This window comes from Rosa chinensis, chromosome 5, assembly GCF_002994745.2.
Source record: "Rosa chinensis cultivar Old Blush chromosome 5, RchiOBHm-V2, whole genome shotgun sequence".
In the NCBI taxonomy this organism is placed as follows: domain Eukaryota; kingdom Viridiplantae; phylum Streptophyta; class Magnoliopsida; order Rosales; family Rosaceae; genus Rosa; species Rosa chinensis.
The window spans coordinates 1682453-1699775 of record NC_037092.1 but is presented as its reverse complement, the minus strand read 5'-3'; the positions used below and the strand labels follow the sequence as shown (position 1 = coordinate 1699775).

At 40.7% G+C, this 17323-nt stretch overlaps 2 protein-coding genes across 2 annotated transcripts; one reads left to right on the top strand and one right to left on the bottom strand.

Annotated features, from left to right (window-relative positions):
- Positions 1-6200: 6200 nt before the first annotated feature.
- Positions 6201-7897, top strand: LOC112165987 (autophagy-related protein 8C-like). The gene is made up of 5 exons (XM_024302726.2): positions 6201-6387; positions 6492-6560; positions 6910-7018; positions 7387-7505; positions 7601-7897. The coding sequence occupies exons 2-5, from the start codon at positions 6518-6520 to the stop codon at positions 7693-7695; spliced, it is 366 nt and encodes a 121-aa protein (XP_024158494.1). The 5' UTR covers positions 6201-6387; positions 6492-6517; the 3' UTR covers positions 7696-7897.
- A 1839-nt stretch (positions 7898-9736) lies between these two features.
- On the bottom strand, positions 9737-12580 carry LOC112165986 (ankyrin repeat domain-containing protein 13C). Its single transcript, XM_024302725.2, has 2 exons — positions 10868-12580; positions 9737-10300 (listed from the first exon to the last, which is right to left on the bottom strand). Exons 1-2 carry the CDS (start codon positions 12254-12256, stop codon positions 9926-9928), a joined length of 1764 nt encoding a protein of 587 aa, XP_024158493.1. The 5' UTR covers positions 12257-12580; the 3' UTR covers positions 9737-9925.
- Between the last annotated feature and the right edge of the window lie 4743 nt (positions 12581-17323).

The following is a 17323-nucleotide window of genomic DNA, read 5'->3' as shown; positions in this document are numbered from 1 at the left end:
CTCTCTCTCTCTCTCTCTCTCTCTCTCTCTCTCTCTCTCTCTGTTTCTGCATATCTATGTGTTGAGGAGGAGTAATAACTTCCTCGTCTCCTCCGACATGGGAGGACGGTGGCGGCTCCGACGCATTTTCCGACGAGGCCATTATAAATATTCCCGAAACTCAGATCCCCGAGCACAAGCTCAGGGCCCTATCAGAATATTATGCACAGCCGAATCAAACCCCCAGAACCCAAAATCCAATTCCGACTTGTCTTCAAAATCATTCACCAAATGAACCCCAAATTGGGGAGTTTGGCTGCTTCAAATACAACATTTCACAATCAAATTCTCAATTAGTAAACACAAACACGAAAACAACGAAGCTCCTCATCCACCACCAAAAGAAATGGCGATGGTGGATGGAAAGCCACCTAAAGAAACGGCGCTCTGCACCTTCCTTTCACTTTTCTCAGTCCTTACACTTCACCAGCTTCAATGGCGAGCCGTTGGTCCGTCGCAGGTCTGAAACGGTGGCTCCCACATCTGGACGCGTGGAGGCAAATTTCATCACTCAACTCTTCCTCCTCGCTGGTAGCTGAGCTCAAGAGCAAGATTTTCAAGCTCAAAAATATGGGGCACCCAATCACTCCCCCCTCCTCATCCACCACCACAGCCACCATTAGATCATCTACGGCCACCACCACCACCAATTGGGTCTTACCTTCTTCAAACTCCAGTAGCTTCTCTGTAATGGTCTCCTCAATCACATCCAACTCCTCCTTCGACTTATAGCCACTCTTTCTCACATTTTCTTCTAAAATCATTTAATTTGAAATCCCACAAGTTTCAGCTCCACAACTTTCATGGGCAAGACCAAACCTGGCGAGAAGGATCTTGACTCCTACAAGATTCGTCTCTCTCAAAAACCCAAATTTTATTTTTTAATTTTATCTTCTGAAAATAACGAGGTTGATGAGAATGGGAAGTTATTGGATGAAATTGGGGGAGAGATAGATGGGGAAACTAAGATGCTTCTGAGCTTGCAGCGAAATTAAGATCCAAGGAGCATAAATTCATTGCCTCTATTTCTTTTGCATTGCCTCCAGATCCAAGGAGCATAGCTGCATTGTTACCTAGTTATTGGATGCAAAGAGTAGTAAAAACCCAGAAGGATTCGCATCAATTTTGGTTTGTAATTCCATGCACAAAAATGGAGGAGAACTGAGGAAAAAAAGGTTCAAAAAAAATTGAGGAAAAAAACAAAACAAAAAAAGAATAAAGGGTAAATTGGTCATTTTATGATCAAAATTGCCAGCTGGCAGACGATGTAACGGAGCTAACAGCCATATGTACCAATCCTCGGTCAGGCAGAGAACTTCAGGTACCGTATTGATATATTTTTTTTTTGTCAGGTACCAAAAGTTATAAAAAGTCAAAAGCAGGGTACCGTACGGACCATTTTCCCCAAAAGAATAGCTAAATCAGAAAGACAGAGTTTAAGATCTTCATTCTTCATGATGTAGATCTATTATATTGTAACTTCTCTGCCATGGCCAGTAGGCTTTAAATTAGGTTCCTTAAATGTCTGCAGCATTTGCTGCTTTTTTCTTTCAAAGGTATTTGTTGCCTTTACTAATATTTCCAATATAACTGACCATTTTGTCTCCCTTTCTGCTGACTGCAATGCAGATTAACATTGTTACTCAAAGCGCGCTTATCATTTATTTTTCTTTTTACTATACAAAAGTTGGTTGTGTATGAGTCGAACTAAGAACTTGTACTCACAAAAAGGACACTCCAGTTTGTGGAGTACGAAAAATGGATTTTGAGTAGATAATGTATACTTAATCTTAGGAAATCAACAGCTAATGATCATGTGGATATAACTTAAGATACACCATAATAAATCAGTACCCCAGTAATACCCCATGAGCAATCATTGAAATATGAAATTTATGATACAAGGTAATATAACGATGCCTGAAATTATCAATACACACATGATACATTAATGATATACTATCTGGTCTTTTGAATATTTATTACTTGTACAACTTCAAGCAACTCCAATCCCTCATTCAGAACCATTTCCATACACTGAAAGACTGATGGCAATGAATCAATCTAGCTGAATTTGACCCTCTACAATTCCCTACAGCACCATACTGATTCTGGCAAGCAAATAAACAATATTGGGAATCTAACAGATCATTTGGTAATCTATCAAGAACAAATAGATAATGCATTCCTTAAGAACTGCAATAATGTGAATGAGAAAAGAGGATCGAATCTTGTTACCTACCCCATATCACATTGTCTACAAAAGTAGTGAACCTTTACGTAGAAGTAAATCTAAAATAATTACAAAACAGTGAAACTTTCCCTTACCTACCAAACAATGAGCCCCTCACATCAACCATGTGGTTTTTATGAAAGAGCAGCTCTAAATCAGAGATCAGATTAACCCAGATAAGATATATGCCAAACTATATATAACAACCAGCTTCATATCAATTTCTAACTTACCCTTGAAGGTAACTAGCTCACATTACCAGAAATAATGATCCAAATCAAGCTCATTCAAGAAGAAGGTGCAGACTTGGATAATCATCAGAAGCTGTATTTGATATGTGATATTGGCACGGCTCAATCAAATAACAGAACTTTAAGAGGAAAGAGCTGATTTCTGATTGAACCGCACCAATATCTCATGTTAAAGCAAGCTCCCTCCATTTTTGTACCTGAGAATACTTTTCTAGTTACAATAAAAACAAGCACATAGCACATATACACATACACACATATATATTCTGCTCCTACCTCAGAGTAGATATACATGATCAAAGCACATATAGAAGCATCGAAGGGGTTTGAAGTGATAACTGATTTGCCTCAAAGAAACAACGAGAGAGATGGAGGCAAAAGAAATGAAGAAGGATTAATTAGCTATGTTTTCTTTCATTGAGTGAAAATAGGATGTATGTTTTCCTGAGTTGTGTGAGAGAATCTCATATGTTAAATATATGAGAGGGATGACAGAAGGTTGTGGTCTTGAAGATGATAGCATTGAATTTGGCACCAACCCTACAACAAAAAGCAGGTGGGTACATTAAATTGGAAGCTAAATTAGAGAAAAAGAAAGGGAGAAGAGGGTGCATCATGAGGCAAAGCCTTGAGCTTTCAATTGTGCTTATTTATGAGGTTGATGGAGATAGGAGACTGCATGTGAAGTGCTTATATATTGTCTGTTTCTTTTGTGGTTATTTTCTTCTTCCTCCCCATTTGAATTTTGCCTAAACAGAAACAGCGGAAGAAATCAAAGCTCCCCCCATTAGCATTAATTGGTTGGGGTGACCAGTATGTTATATATGGAAATGCTCATTGATTATATACCTATTTGCACCTCTGGTTTCTATTTCCATTGAAACAATACCTCTTCCCCAGGCCATGTCCTAAAATATGGAAGATGCAAAAGCCATTATTAGAATTGGTTGGCTAGCTAATTGATAAGGAAATGCCTAACATAATATGCAGATTTTATGCAAAGGGTCAGAAATGAAATTGGTGATTCTCTCGTAGAATGTAGTTGACCAGATCCATAAACATTTCTTAATGAGATGAAAATGCTCCCGCACACTATCTTGCTTTGTTTGCTCGTACGATTAGCACATAGCATGGCCTTGGCCTTCTTAGGCCATTTATCCAGCATTTTGCTAATTTGCTTAGCTTTGTGTGCTGCTAACTCTCTCAACGTATCTTCTCTAATTTTCTTTTGAACATCTTAACTATCTTAACTAACATCTTGTCTCCTCAATTTTAAGGAAAAAGAAAAAAGAGGAAGCAAAATACCTAGAGTTACGTACTAAACATTATTTCTGAGGTTTTGCATAAACTTCGGAGATTGTTAGGCAATCAAACAACTCAGTTACTCAAAGTTAGGATAGAAAGCTTAATTCAAGGATCCAAAACCATTATTATTCTCCCAGAAGAATCTCTGAGTGACTGCAGTGGGTGACTGTCTACCTTGATAAGCATATTAATTACATCCAACAAAAGAATCTTATAGGTCCGAGAAAAAGTGTTAACATTTATTCTTGTTCCTCTCCAAACCCAACCTCTCATTCATTACGAGGACCCCCTCTCTACCAAATAGGTGGGGGAGAATCCACTTTCTGGGTTCCAATTTGAAATTGGGGACTCAAAATTGAACTTATTTACTGGTTTTTAAGTCAAATATAGGCACGAATCAAACAACAAAAGTAGGATGATGGAGATCCGAATTTTTAACACAAGACCTAAAACCTCTTTAAACCTCTTTGACACAAAAGAGAGTAAGAATTGGATGAGGGCGGATCCAAATTTCAGACGCAAAATCTAATATGTTTTATAAATACGATTCTTCTTATATCATGTTAGACAACAACTTTCTCCTAAAGAGTCGAAGAATACCAATCTGGACTAGCTAGTTGAAAATCATGGCAGTATGAATGATGAAGGCTAGGGACCCCAAGATGGACTCATCGATGGTGGCAGGGACTGGATTCGACATAGTGATAACTTGAGTTGTAGTAGCTAGCTTACCTACCTACATTTGCCATATTGCACTTATTACGCATTGTCAGAATCCACGTTTTGCAAACGTTGATGCCTGAAGCCCTGAAACATCAAACATGTTACATGTACTCCTTTGCTTGGTCTTAATTTCCAAATATAAGTCGCACAAAACCAACATAGAAGCTAACTGGGGACTCCGGTGCATGTAGAATCCGAGTAATAATAAAAGCGCCCGTGTCCATCTCTGTGTGTTTTTTCTTGTGGGTCACAGAAAGAAGGTGAGAAAGAGCTGGAGAGATTTCAATTTTCAAATACCAATATGAATCGAATCCATCAATTTGATGAAGATGGGCAGCAATGTTGGCTATAGTGCCAACATCTATTATATGTATGCACCTTTTGTTTTTGACCCTCAAGGAAAACCCTAGTGAACATACGCTAAAGGTTTAGACTACGGAGCAAGTAATAGTGTAATACATAAATATATTACCATTCACGTACCCTCGGACGACTGACATCATTCCAGTAAATTCTTCTAGGAGATGCTTGTTCTCCATGAGATCGATAGTGGACACTTGACATTGGTAATCACATGATTTCTCCATTTTAGGGTACTGTAATCTAATCATTAGAATTAATTGTTTCCTTATAATTTCTCGAGCAAATTTTGGAAAGAATTTTGGGGATATGATAAGTTCTTTAATTATTATACTTGGTGGCCAAGATTTCTCAAACCCTATAAGTAGATGACATTATACCCGAACAGTTTTAAGAGTTTTTGCTTTTCCTCTCTCCATTTAAGATTCAAACAAATCCAAAGCAGAAAGGTAAGTATTTCACAACTTTCAATCTTGACTCCCATGAATTTTATCAACTATGGTTGTTAAACATCAAATTTTGATGCCATTGTTAAAGTTGACACAATGCTCCTACACAAAGTTGGTTGAATGCCCTTGAATCAACAATTCGAAGTGCCTTTCTTGTGTATTCTTGATAAACCAGCGTTTATATAGAGTTATAAGAAGATCTGTTTGGGAAGTAAGAAGCCCCTTTGGCCCCTTTGGCATATCTTCATCTGCAAAGAATTCTCGATGTGAAAACACAGAGATAATAAAAGGCGGTCTTAGAAGCTCTACCCTGATTGTAATGGGTTAAAGATGAAACCAACTGAAAGTTTTGATTTAGTGAAAGGACATTCATTCTGTATCCGCATTTGAGGCACTCGAATTACATCTAATTGTCCCAATACTTGGTTAATGCATAAATGCTCTTCCTGAATCCTGTACCCAACTTTGTTAGTCAACTTATTATAGTTTTAGCGGGGAATCCATGTTGTATATTTGAAAGAGGTTGACCCTCTTGCTTCTCTCATGTTACAATCCTCTTCCCGCTGAGTTGGTTGTGTAATAACTAATAAGGACTTGTTTGTAATTTTATTTTTCTTTTCTTCAATCCTATGAATTTTTCTTAAAAAAATTTTAAAATGTATTTTTAAATTTGTGACCAATATTTAGGCCCAAGTTAAATTAGGATTCATTCAATTCTTCCAAGCCCAATCTTGACCAATCCGACGTCGTTTGCAAGAACTACTTGGTGACTTGGACCCAGAGAGAGTTTGCTTGCAACACGCATAAAATCTCTCAAACAAAAGAGATATAGATAGAGAAGGTTTGCAAGTATTTGATTTCGTGTTGGAATCGGAAACGAACCCTAACAAAGCTCAAAGCCTCTTCCTTTACCTAATATATATAAATCTATACATAAGTACCCAATTCTCTTCTTCTTTGATTGATTGTGACTTCCCCAATCAATCCCCAAAACCCCAATCAATTCTCACTTTTCGTGTCAATTTGGGTATGTTATTTCTTGCAAGAAGCTTAAAGCTTCGACCTTTAGGGTTTGGATTTTGTTGGGTAAAGCTAGAATTTTTGTGATGAATTGTTGTTTGAAATTTGCAGAGGAAGGTCGGATCCAAAGTGCAGCCATGGCCAATGACAAAAGCTTGTTCAAGAAAGAACTTGCTCTGGGTATGTTCATTTTGGTTTCTGGGTTAATTATATTGACATGCAATGGCCAAACCCTAAATTTGTGTTGGATTATTGGTTAAAGTTTGGTTCTATATGAATTGCTTGTGTTAATCTTCATGATCATACTTGTTTCCTATTGTGGAATTTTGATTTGGTGGGAGTTTGAGCCTTTTGTTGGCTAAAGACTCAATTTTTATGCAATTATGATCAAAATGTGTGTCTTTGTGTGTTTATAAAGGAAAACATGGTCCCTATGATTGTTTGGAGATCAGTAGAAAATTCCATATGGTGATTATGGTTCATTGTTTGTTCTGTTTTATTCTGATGTCATTGGACTTGGATGTTTCAGAGAGGAGGCAGGCAGAAGCTTGTCGAATCAGGGAGAAGTATCCGGAGAGAGTACCGGTGATTGTGGAGAAGGCTGTAAAGAGTGACATTCCCGATATTGACAAGAAGAAGTGAGTTGCTCTTCTCCTTCCTAACATGTGTTACTACATTTTAATGGGAATGTGATTCAATTTATCTTCTGTATATATTTTTTCATAGATTTACATGTGTTCAGAAATGCCAATGCCTGCTTTGTATGGTTTTAGTATCTTGTGGATTTTGAAGTGTGCATGCAGTTTATGTAAATCAAAATTCCACCAGTTTATAAATTTTATGCAGTTTATGCCAATGCCTGATTTTGATTTGGTGGGAGTTTCGTTCCTAAACATTTTATGGATGACATAAATGATTGTATCTACGTAAACCCAGCTTCAAGAAGTATTAGCATGTACAAGACCAACTGACCAAGGGGTTCTTACATTGTTTTATCTGACTGCAGATACCTTGTCCCTGCTGATTTGACTGTTGGACAATTTGTTTATGTTGTTCGCAAGAGGATCAAGCTCAGTGCAGACAAGGCTATATTTATCTTTGTCAAGAACACTTTACCTTCCACTGGTGAGCTGCAATTTTTGTCTTTTGTTTTCGTTATTGTCCCAAAGTTGTCATAGTAATTGTATATATTGTTCTCATTTCTTGCAATGTTGTTACAGCTGCCTCGATGTCTACAATTTATGAAGAAAACAAGGATGAAGATGGATTCCTTTACATGACCTACAGCGGAGAGCAAGTCTTTGGATCCCTTTAAGGAGAAGAGCAGATGTGAATAGAACTTCAAAAATGTAAATTATCAGTATCTGTAGGCAACGATCTGCTTATCTACCATAGTTTTATCATGGTCTTTGAGACCGCTGGGATTGATATCGTTGGTGGAATATTTTATTTTTAAGACATCTCATGGGATCTCGAATGTTACTAATTTCCATTCTTTTGATTTGGTCTGAGCTTAATGAGTTATGCATATGATCGTTCCTTTAGAATTGCTTTATATGATACCATGGCAGTTGATACTGAGTTTAGACTGCTTGGATGTCTAATAAATGGTAATGAATGTGCAGAATCTGAATTGAGGTACGTGCATGTACAAAGAATGACATCGAGCTTTTGTATTAAAATTGAGAATAAGGATAAGCTTTCTCAAACGTAGAGAAGGCATAGAGTACGACATTAATCCCAATCACTTGTTACAGAAGCAATTTGAATGACAAGCAAACCCATTATTAACGCTTAAACTTCAGTTGGGGTCTTGGTAGATTTCTTCTTCTGGCACTGATTTTTGATCCATTTGATGCCATTGGTTGTGCCACTTTTGATCTTTTCAGCGCCAGCCATTGCTGCAACCTTAGCTTTGTTTAGTCCAGACTTGGTCTCTCCCTTCTTCTTGTTGTTGTCTTCCAGGCTTTTGTTCTTGTCTTCATCTTCCAATGCACCGATGCCTCCGGCGCCCCATTGATCCGCCCACCCTGGTGCTTCCGTCGCCATTTCAATACCCTGTTCCCACAAATCAAATCCAAAAAATGAATTCTTACCACTACTGGAACAGCATAGAACAAAGAAACATCATCACTGCCTTTCTAATACAAGTTTTACTAGTTTGCCATATATATTGAAACAAAGACTATATATTGAAACAAAGAAAAAGCTCTACTTTCTTGGTTTTTATCGATGGATAAAATTGGGCAGAAACTCTAACATGAAAGCAAGCACATTCTAAACAATGCATAGATGTAAAAGTTATAGTGCTTAGTTTTCATATCTTCTGTAAGAGGAAAATGGATCAGATCCCATCTTGGATCCATCCTTACAAGGTATTGTAACACAATCAAGAATATGCAGGCAAAGTTTAAACCACACCATACTACATGAACCTAAAGACAGAGATCTGAAGGTACCAAGGATTTGTTAACCCTTCAAGAAGAACATTCAATACAGCTATTTTCAGACAGAGGGAGAGAGTTACCTGGAGATTGTTAGCGTACAGATTCAGAAAGATGAAGAAGTAGTTTAAGCAAAGGAGGGTTTGCCAAGAAATAAGAATTGGAGAGAGAGACCTTGAGGAAGCTTCAATAATAAAAGGGTCCACTTGTGGATGATGGGCTGGCTCTCCTATCACATTTATATGTTGTACCTTTTTAAAAAGGGACTAGCCAACTCACTAGTCTGAGTTTCCCTTCCACTGAATCAAAGCCAACACGTTTGGCATTTTCCCTAATATTAGTGCCCTTCTTCTGTTCATCCAGAGAGGCACAAGAGCATCTTCTCCTTACTCAAACAAGGCAACTCAAGATGCAGAGCATCCTACAGCTTTATAGCTAATTGATTGCTAATTCCCTTCATTATGCCTTCACTATCTCCGTTACTCCAACTCATTATTCCCCATCTTTCCAACCTTTTCGTGATTTCGGATTTGACGAGTCCTGATATTAAAAGACAGCATCATTCTGATATTTTGTTTTTAGAACGTTTTTTTGGTATGTTCAGACCCTCGATATCTGTAATATTTATGATTTATTACACCTTGACCTTATTAGCATTGCCTTTGACCAACCATCAAGATGCCAGGCTTCAAATGTGTCTCCGATCTTCTAGCCTAGCAAGGGCTGGAAATGATTGATTCTTTTGAAGTTGGCCCAATAACGGAAATTTCAAAGAGAAGCTTCGTAAGTGGCCGAGGACCAAAGTTGGGAATCAATAGGCACAAGAAAAACCTCAATGTCACAACAATTCAAAGCAAAGCAAGCTAGTGCAAAACATCATGAACTGTTAGAAAATAAACAGGACATATTGGAGGTAAAAAACGTTGCCGCAACTCTATAGATTACCCATATAATTTTAACACCCAAGGTAAACAGGAACATGACCGAAGTTACATGATGGTATATCTACAATCACCTATATGCAACTTCAGCAATAACACACCCAACTCACCAACCTATCTACCGATTCCCCTTTGCTTCTCTTAATGGATCAAACTAATGTCACTTAGATTTCCTAATCGATTTCGATTTCCTCATCTTCCGAGACTTGTCATCGATACTAGTCCACGTATAACCGCTAGGAATGGCAAAAGGCTCCGGCTCCTGCCACCCCACCGCACTCGAATGCTGGTGTTGCTGCTTGCTCGTGGCCGATGCGGACTGGCTGCTGTTCCGCCTCAACCACGACGACCCAGAAGGCTTCTGCGTCGTCGTTGCCGTCTTGCTTCTGTGCTCCTCCTCTTGCTGTTGTTGTTGGCCCCTTATCAACTGCCTAGGGCTCGACATTGGAGTGAAGAACTGCTCCGTTGGCTGTAGCTCAACGAACTTGGTGAACGTTATCACCACTCTCACTGTGGGCACCACCGGTATCGCCAGCTGTCAAGTCAAACCATAACAAAAAAAAGAGTCAAATCCCAGTTCCCCTAAATCAAAGCAGTTAAACCGTTAAGCATTCCACATCAGCAAAATCAAAGTCATACAAAAACAAAAGTAAACTCTTTTCTTTCGGTCTTCTTATCAGCAAATAAGGTTTAGCAATAATGGGGCCCACGAGCCATGCCTGACTGTAAAGAAAGGGATCAGTTAGGGTCTAGGTCCCCAGGCTCGGAACACCGCTGAATCAGAACGGTCCAATTCACCGACCGTAGAGGCCCCACAAAAAGCTTCTAGACGTATAATATCGTCCAAAACTCCAGATCAGTAATCCGGGTCAGGTTTGGGGGATACATTAGGTATTTTACACTGTACATGATCTTACGTGTCTTTTTCTCATTGGTCGACCGAGACTATTGTCTCGGAGCAAAGAGTCAGCTAAAGCATGAAAAGCAACAAAAAGCAAACCAGAGACAAATAAAGACGACGACGACCCGAGACCCATGACCCAAATCTTAAGTGGGCCCGAGAGGCGGTTTTGAATAAATGAAATGTCATAAATGCCCTTACCTTCACCGGAAACGTCCCTGGCGGGAACTTGGTAGTGAGCAGCTCCCTCATTCTCCTAACCGCCTTCACTTTACTCGCCAGAATATCCAGTAACGGCAGCAGCTCCTCCGTCTTTAACGGAAAATGGTCCGTCAGCCAAACGGAGGGTCTCAGGCTCTTGACGTACTCTTTCTCTTTGGTCTGGACCGGCGCCGCCGTAACGGTCGCCGCCATGGACCTCCGCGGCGGCTGAAACGTCACGTCGACGCTTTTTCTCCCCAATGCCACGAACTCCCGGTCATCTCTGACGAAGCTACTGTGCCTCCGGCCGTCGGGGATTCCGAACATGCTCGGATTCTCCGCCACTAAGAAACCGTCGTCGTCTTCGTCTAGCTCTAGAGGGAGGACCTGCTCGCTCCCCGCCGCCACGTCGGCATTATCGGGATTGGCGACTTTCCTGGACCGGAAGCTGAAGACAACGTTGTGCATTTCGAAGACTCTGGCCTTCCACTCTCCGACGGATTCGGTCTTCTCCTGCCGTCGCCAATTGGTCCGGCCGATGAGCTCGGCCCTGGTGACGTCCATGCCGGGGCGGTAGACGCTCGTCTGGGAGCAGAATCCGGCGATGTCGGACTCGGTCATCGGCGACCCGGCGTTCTCGAAGGCGTCGAAGATTTTCCGGTCGTCGCGGTTGAGGACGAGCAGTGACCCAGGCGGAACGTCGTGAGCCTGGTCACCGTCGCCGAGGAAGAGGAAGCTCTGATCGGCGCGCTGGATCTTCAGGCCGTCGAACCCGGCCAACGACGTGTCGGCGCGTAGGTTCCCGTCGCGCTTCCAGATCTTGTACGTGTCGGACGGAGCGATTTTCCCGACGAACGGAATGACGGAGCTCTCGAAGTGAAACGAGATCTCCATGTAGAAGTCCCGCATTCTCCGCAGGACCGCGATGACACGTGGCAGGCGGCGGCGCCACTTGGCCCAGGCGGAGCGGTGGTGGAGCTTGAGCAAGATCAAGGCGATCTCGGAGCTCCGGCGGCAGAGAGCCTCCTGCAAGGGGTTCCACCCGGCGGCGTTCTGCAGGGACACGTCGGCGCCGGCGGAGGCGAGGATTTTGGCCGAAACGGCGTCGTTTAACCGGACAGCAAGATGGAGAGGAGTTTCTCTGTGAGGGACGTCGCGGCGGTCAAGCACGGCGGAGATCTTATCAGCGACGCGCTCCTGGGAGAGCGAGTCGGACTCGGTGTGGATCTGAGCCGGATCGGCGAGGCGGGGGAGCGTGGAGACGATTCGGGAGAGAGTGGTGTGGTCTGCCAAAACGACGGCGTAGTGGACGCGGCTGTGGGAGTAGTCGTCGGGCTTGAGAGGCGGAAACGACGCCGTCGAGGAGGACGACGACGACGACTTTGCCATTTTCCGATTGGGGGCAGTGACGCGGAATCAGTCTGAGCTATTCAATGGAGTTTCTGGGAGAGAGTGAGTTGGATTCGAGTAGTGAGGATTGAGGAATGTTATGGGAGAAAGAGTAGGGGGGCAAGTGGAGGGGTAGTTTGGTAATTTAAATGCTTGGAGGGGTTGGGGAGTGTGTTGGGAACCGAACCGTACAGAATCGGCGCGACTTTTGGTGATTCTAGGCTTCGGGCCAGCGTATGGGATAGTTAAGCACTTTTTTATTGCTCCCCGTTTCTTCTTCTTTATAATTTTTTTGATTTTCTGTCTTTTTCTTTTTGTAGTTGATTATTTATTTATTTTCCAAAATAAAATAGAAACGGAAGAGGACGAGAAAGACAACCTCACAATGTTTCTTTTTTGTTCTTTTATTACACGGAAATTTCTGGTTAAAGTGAATTTATAACATATTTTTAAAGTTAGATGTTTTTTTATGTTCGGGCTTTGAATTTAGATGAATTGAAACTAAAAGCTACAAAGCATAACCACCACAAATGGTTGAATTGGTAAGAGTCTCCAAGTGTGGAACCCCCACATTTAGATTTGAATCCTGCTGACGTTGATTAGAGTTAAATCTCTATTTGTTCTTTGTGGTCAGGAAAAAGGAAGTGTTCTAACATGATTCCCCGACACGAATTACTCTATGGACCTAAAAAGATAAAAATAAAATAAAAAATTATAAAGCATAATTTGTTTATTCACACTGATCATATTCAAAACATGTTTCAGTTGATTACATATCTCGTGAATGTTACGATTTCATTTATGTTTGGATTTTCAAATCTACATAAATTGCAAACCATGATTTGGTCATGGACGCTTCATTTATGTTTGAATTTTAGAAGATCACATGTTATGTGAAAATGCATGTTTTTCTATAGAAAATTTATGATTATTGAAACTAAAAGCTAAATGAATGTGATGGTCTAAACTCTTAAAGTGCTATAAAATTTATGTTTATTTTAATTGTTTGACGTTTATCTGCAATCAATATCTTAAGAAAGAAAAAGAACAAATCTGGCAAAGCTCTCTTGTTTGTGAATTGTGACTTGTGAGAGATGTGTATTCAAAATTTTGTGGCAATCTTGGAGAATGATTGGTGGGACCCAGAGTTGCTGTGGTAAGGTCAGAGTCCAAAGCATGGGATGTTTGTCGTCGATAAACATATATATAATAGTCAGTTTGTCACTGAGAAGAGAACAGGGAAAGCCTGTTTGCCTTAACCTGGACCAAACCCTAACTGTGTTTCACTCCAACCTATGCTTCTGTTCAAAGTGAAAGAGACTAAAGACTGTTATCACCGGGAACACACAGTTAGTGTGATTTGGACTAATCAGAGTTTAGTCCAGATGCTGCTGTTGATTTCGATCTTCTTCCGGACAAGTTCAATGGAGATAAAACAACATAAATCTAAAGAGAAGACATTGTGTAAGATCTTGAGTAAGTCAGCTGTACGGCTGACCAACAGTGTCATATAGGGAGAGTGTTTTGGGTATTTCACTTTTAAAATTGACTTTTAATTAGGTAACCGCACCGCCACATAATTCGGTTGCAGTAAGAATTTATCTAATCTAAATAACTTCAAAAGAGTTTCTATGTCCAAAGTCGCGTGCCAAAACAATGTGGATGTTTTGGAAGTATATCTTAGCATGGTAAATGAAAAGGCCTACGCCTAGGGATGACAATAGGGCGGCCTAGGGATGGCAATGGGGCGGGTTGGGGATGGGGATCAGAATATCATCCCCATCCCCGGAGTCATTTTCTACCCTCATTCCCGCCCCAATCCCCAATAAAAATAATTGGGGATTCCCCGTCTCCATCCCCACTGGGGACTAAGCCTCCAAACCCTCCCCAAATCCCCAATAAGAATTTAATAAATAAAATAATTTTTTCTCATATTGCATTTTTTAAAATCTGTACCTACATGTGCCAGAGCAAGCATAATTAGCTATAATGAGTCACGCTCATTGTACCGCCAGAGGTACCAACTCTCACTAAAGGAGTGACCTGCGAAGGCAGCCAGGCGGGCTACCACCCGAGCCCTGGATCGCCCCCAGATCACCGCTGACGCGCCGCGCCAAGATAGCATCAGAAGCTCCAGACGCTGGGAATCGAAGCACATCAGTACCACATCGAAAACAAGAAGAAGATCAACTTTCTCCTCACCTATAAAATGTTCCCTCCTCTCTCCTCATTAATTACGCATTTACTACTCATTTATTGTTATGCTGCCTATATGCATTGACTGACTTAGGCATCGGAGAAGTGAAGACCGCCCAACGCGGTCTCCCTCTGACGCCCTGTCTCTCTTGTGACAGCTAGCGGATGCCATCAAATCCTCAGAGTAGCGGTCCGCCCACCGGACCCGCTTTAAACGAAAGATCGGCTACCGCCGGACTTTGAGCATTAACAAAATCAAAATCTACAACAAATAAATTTAAAATAGGGTTAATGCTCATACACCCCAAATTTGGGAAAATACTTCTCATACACCCCAGTGTATTATTTTTGTTCCCTTTTACACAACTTTTTCTCACTTTCTTTCCTACCTACCCGTCTTTTCAAAATCCCTACCATTAGTACCCCTTTGTGGTTTTGGTCTGTTAGAGTCTGCATCTGCATATGTCTCTTTCATAAATTTATATATATGTCGTTTTAGAAACGTGGTGGGCCCATCAGAGTTTGTTTCATTTGGATATATGTATGAAGCTGACAGTCATCCTCTAATTCGAAAGGTAAACGGTACAATTTACTATTCATAATTTCAATTGTAGACAGACTTGAGCTTGTTGCTATATGCAAACATACTACTAAAGAACTGCAGATAGAAAGAGAAAAACTGAGAAAATTAAAAACCTATCGGGACAGCCTTGATAGAGTTTCTCCCAATTACTGGGATATTATTTATAGACTTCAAACTAGAATATCTATAAAATAGAAGAAGAGATAGAAAATCTCCTATATGTTCTGGAAGAGGAACAAAAACCTCTGAATTATTTGAGCATTGGTTAGATCCGCACCTCACTGGTATCAGAGCTTGTAAAAGGCTCAAAGGAGAACCCCTCCTTAATGGGGACAATGTCCGAATTGTTACTAGAGAAAATAAATTCTCTATTAAAAGCTTCTGATGAGAAATATCAGAAGATGTTACTAGAAATATCTAGATGTCAGTCGACACTAGAAACAATACCTGCTATAATCCACCAATTAGAAAGATTGGAAAACAAACTGGATTATATCAAAGATCTTCCAAAAACGGAAGAAGAAAGACTGACAAGTGTCAGTAGAAAAATCAAAGAACAGCAAAAAACGCTGGAATCTATACTGAAGGAAAAGAAATTGCCTACAGTAAAAAAGAAGACTAATGGGTTCAAACCATTAGAGAAACCAGACTCAAATCGTGTTCCTAACATGATTTTTCTGGAACCATCTACTAGTCAGACTAGTATCCGGTATGAAAATCCGGAGAATACAGAAAAAAGAGAAGTGAAGATGTTAAGCATCTTTGGAAAAAAGAAAGGAGTTCAACTCCTAAATTCTGAAGAATTTGAATACAATGAAATCGAGCATGAGGTAAAAAACTCCTCAATTCCAAAGCTAGATTTCAAACAGATCTACCGACGGGGAACATTTGACCTGATGGACAGCCATCATTTCAAAATACTTGAATTCACAACCCCCTCAACAACAGGAGAAACAGATCTCTTGATGATCACCCCTGCTGAAGTTGCCAGAGCACAAGCAAAGAAGTATCAATTTATGCACATTGGAGCAGTCCAAGTCGGCATAAAACTGTTGGCAAGAGAAGGCATCAACTGTTCAGTCCTATGTGTCCTGCAAGACAACAGATTGACAGACTTCCAAGCTAGTCTGTTGGGAACTCTAGAAGCATCACTATGCAACCAAGTAGCATATTTCAACTGCTTCCCCAACTTTTCAACCAGCTTGAAGGATGCAGCCCACTGCCTCAGACTGAGAGTCAAGACAGACGGGATCTCAATGAAAGAAGAAATGCAAGAATTGGCAATAGTATACAGAGTGTACTATAAACTGATGAGCACCACAGTGGAACCAAAGACAAGGATCTCCAACATCCCTGGTCTCACTACTGGATTCCTCACCAGCCAGAAAAACCATTCACAGCAAATTCATAAGGTTGCTTGGAATGAAGTAACTTTTCCTCTTGAATGGAAACTGTCCGGTCCAAAAAAGCTGCCGGAAAGAGCAAAAGCAAAGATCTACGAGAGTAGACGCACTGGAGAAATCAGCCTCAACTTTGAAGATCACAAGAAAAGTGATGTCTGTCCTGAAAACATCAGGATAAACAGCAGTCTTCTGAGAAGAAGCTACAGCACCAGAGAAGCCGGTGTCAGTGGTACAAAACCCACTATTGAAGAACCAATATCAGAAGAAGATCTGGAAGCTGATCTATGCAGACCAGTCCATATGTTCAGAGCTGAGAAGCTCTATGATCTTTACAAAGAAGCTGAGAATTGTGAAAGTCCTGAACGATTAGAAAAACTAATCGAGGAAATGAAAGAATTCAAATGCAGAAAGACAAGAAAAGTCTTTCCTTACCAAGATGTTGAAATGGAAGAAGGAGGAAGCTCCAGAACTTTCATAAAAAAGAAACAAGGGAAATAAAACTCCCAGTTCAGAAAGCCCCACGGGTAAAAAAGGAGAAAGAAATTCTCAAAGATTCGTCCCCGAGGACAATCTGCCAAGAGTTCCGATCACGAACTATGGCATCTGGTTGAATCTAGACAAGAGTCTAGACAAAAGAAAAACCATTGACCAATGGGTAGATAGCCTGATGATGGCCTCTGCACTTACCCTTGGCAAATTTGAAGCACCAGATTTGCAGGTGTACTATGAAACTACTCTCATTGGAGTGGCAAAAAAGTACTACCTATCTTTCAAGGAAACTACCAGAGGAAGAGACTGGCTTGAAGAGATAAAAATTCAAAGTCTCCGTATGATTTTGCAGTACCCCTGTACGATCAATTCTGTGGAGATCTCTCAAATCTGAGT

Coding starts and splice junctions, on each gene's coding strand:
- LOC112165986 (XM_024302725.2), bottom strand. CDS start 12,256: ATGGCAAAGTCGTCGTCGTCGTCCTCCTCGACGGCGTCGTTTCCGCCT. Junction 10,301..10,867: donor CAGGGACGTTTCCGGTGAAG/GTAAGGGCATTT, acceptor TTGACTTGACAG/CTGGCGATACCGGTGGTGCC.
- LOC112165987 (XM_024302726.2), top strand. CDS start 6,518: ATGGCCAATGACAAAAGCTTGTTCAAGAAAGAACTTGCTCTGG. Junction 6,561..6,909: donor CAAGAAAGAACTTGCTCTGG/GTATGTTCATTT, acceptor TGGATGTTTCAG/AGAGGAGGCAGGCAGAAGCT. Junction 7,019..7,386: donor CCCGATATTGACAAGAAGAA/GTGAGTTGCTCT, acceptor ATCTGACTGCAG/ATACCTTGTCCCTGCTGATT.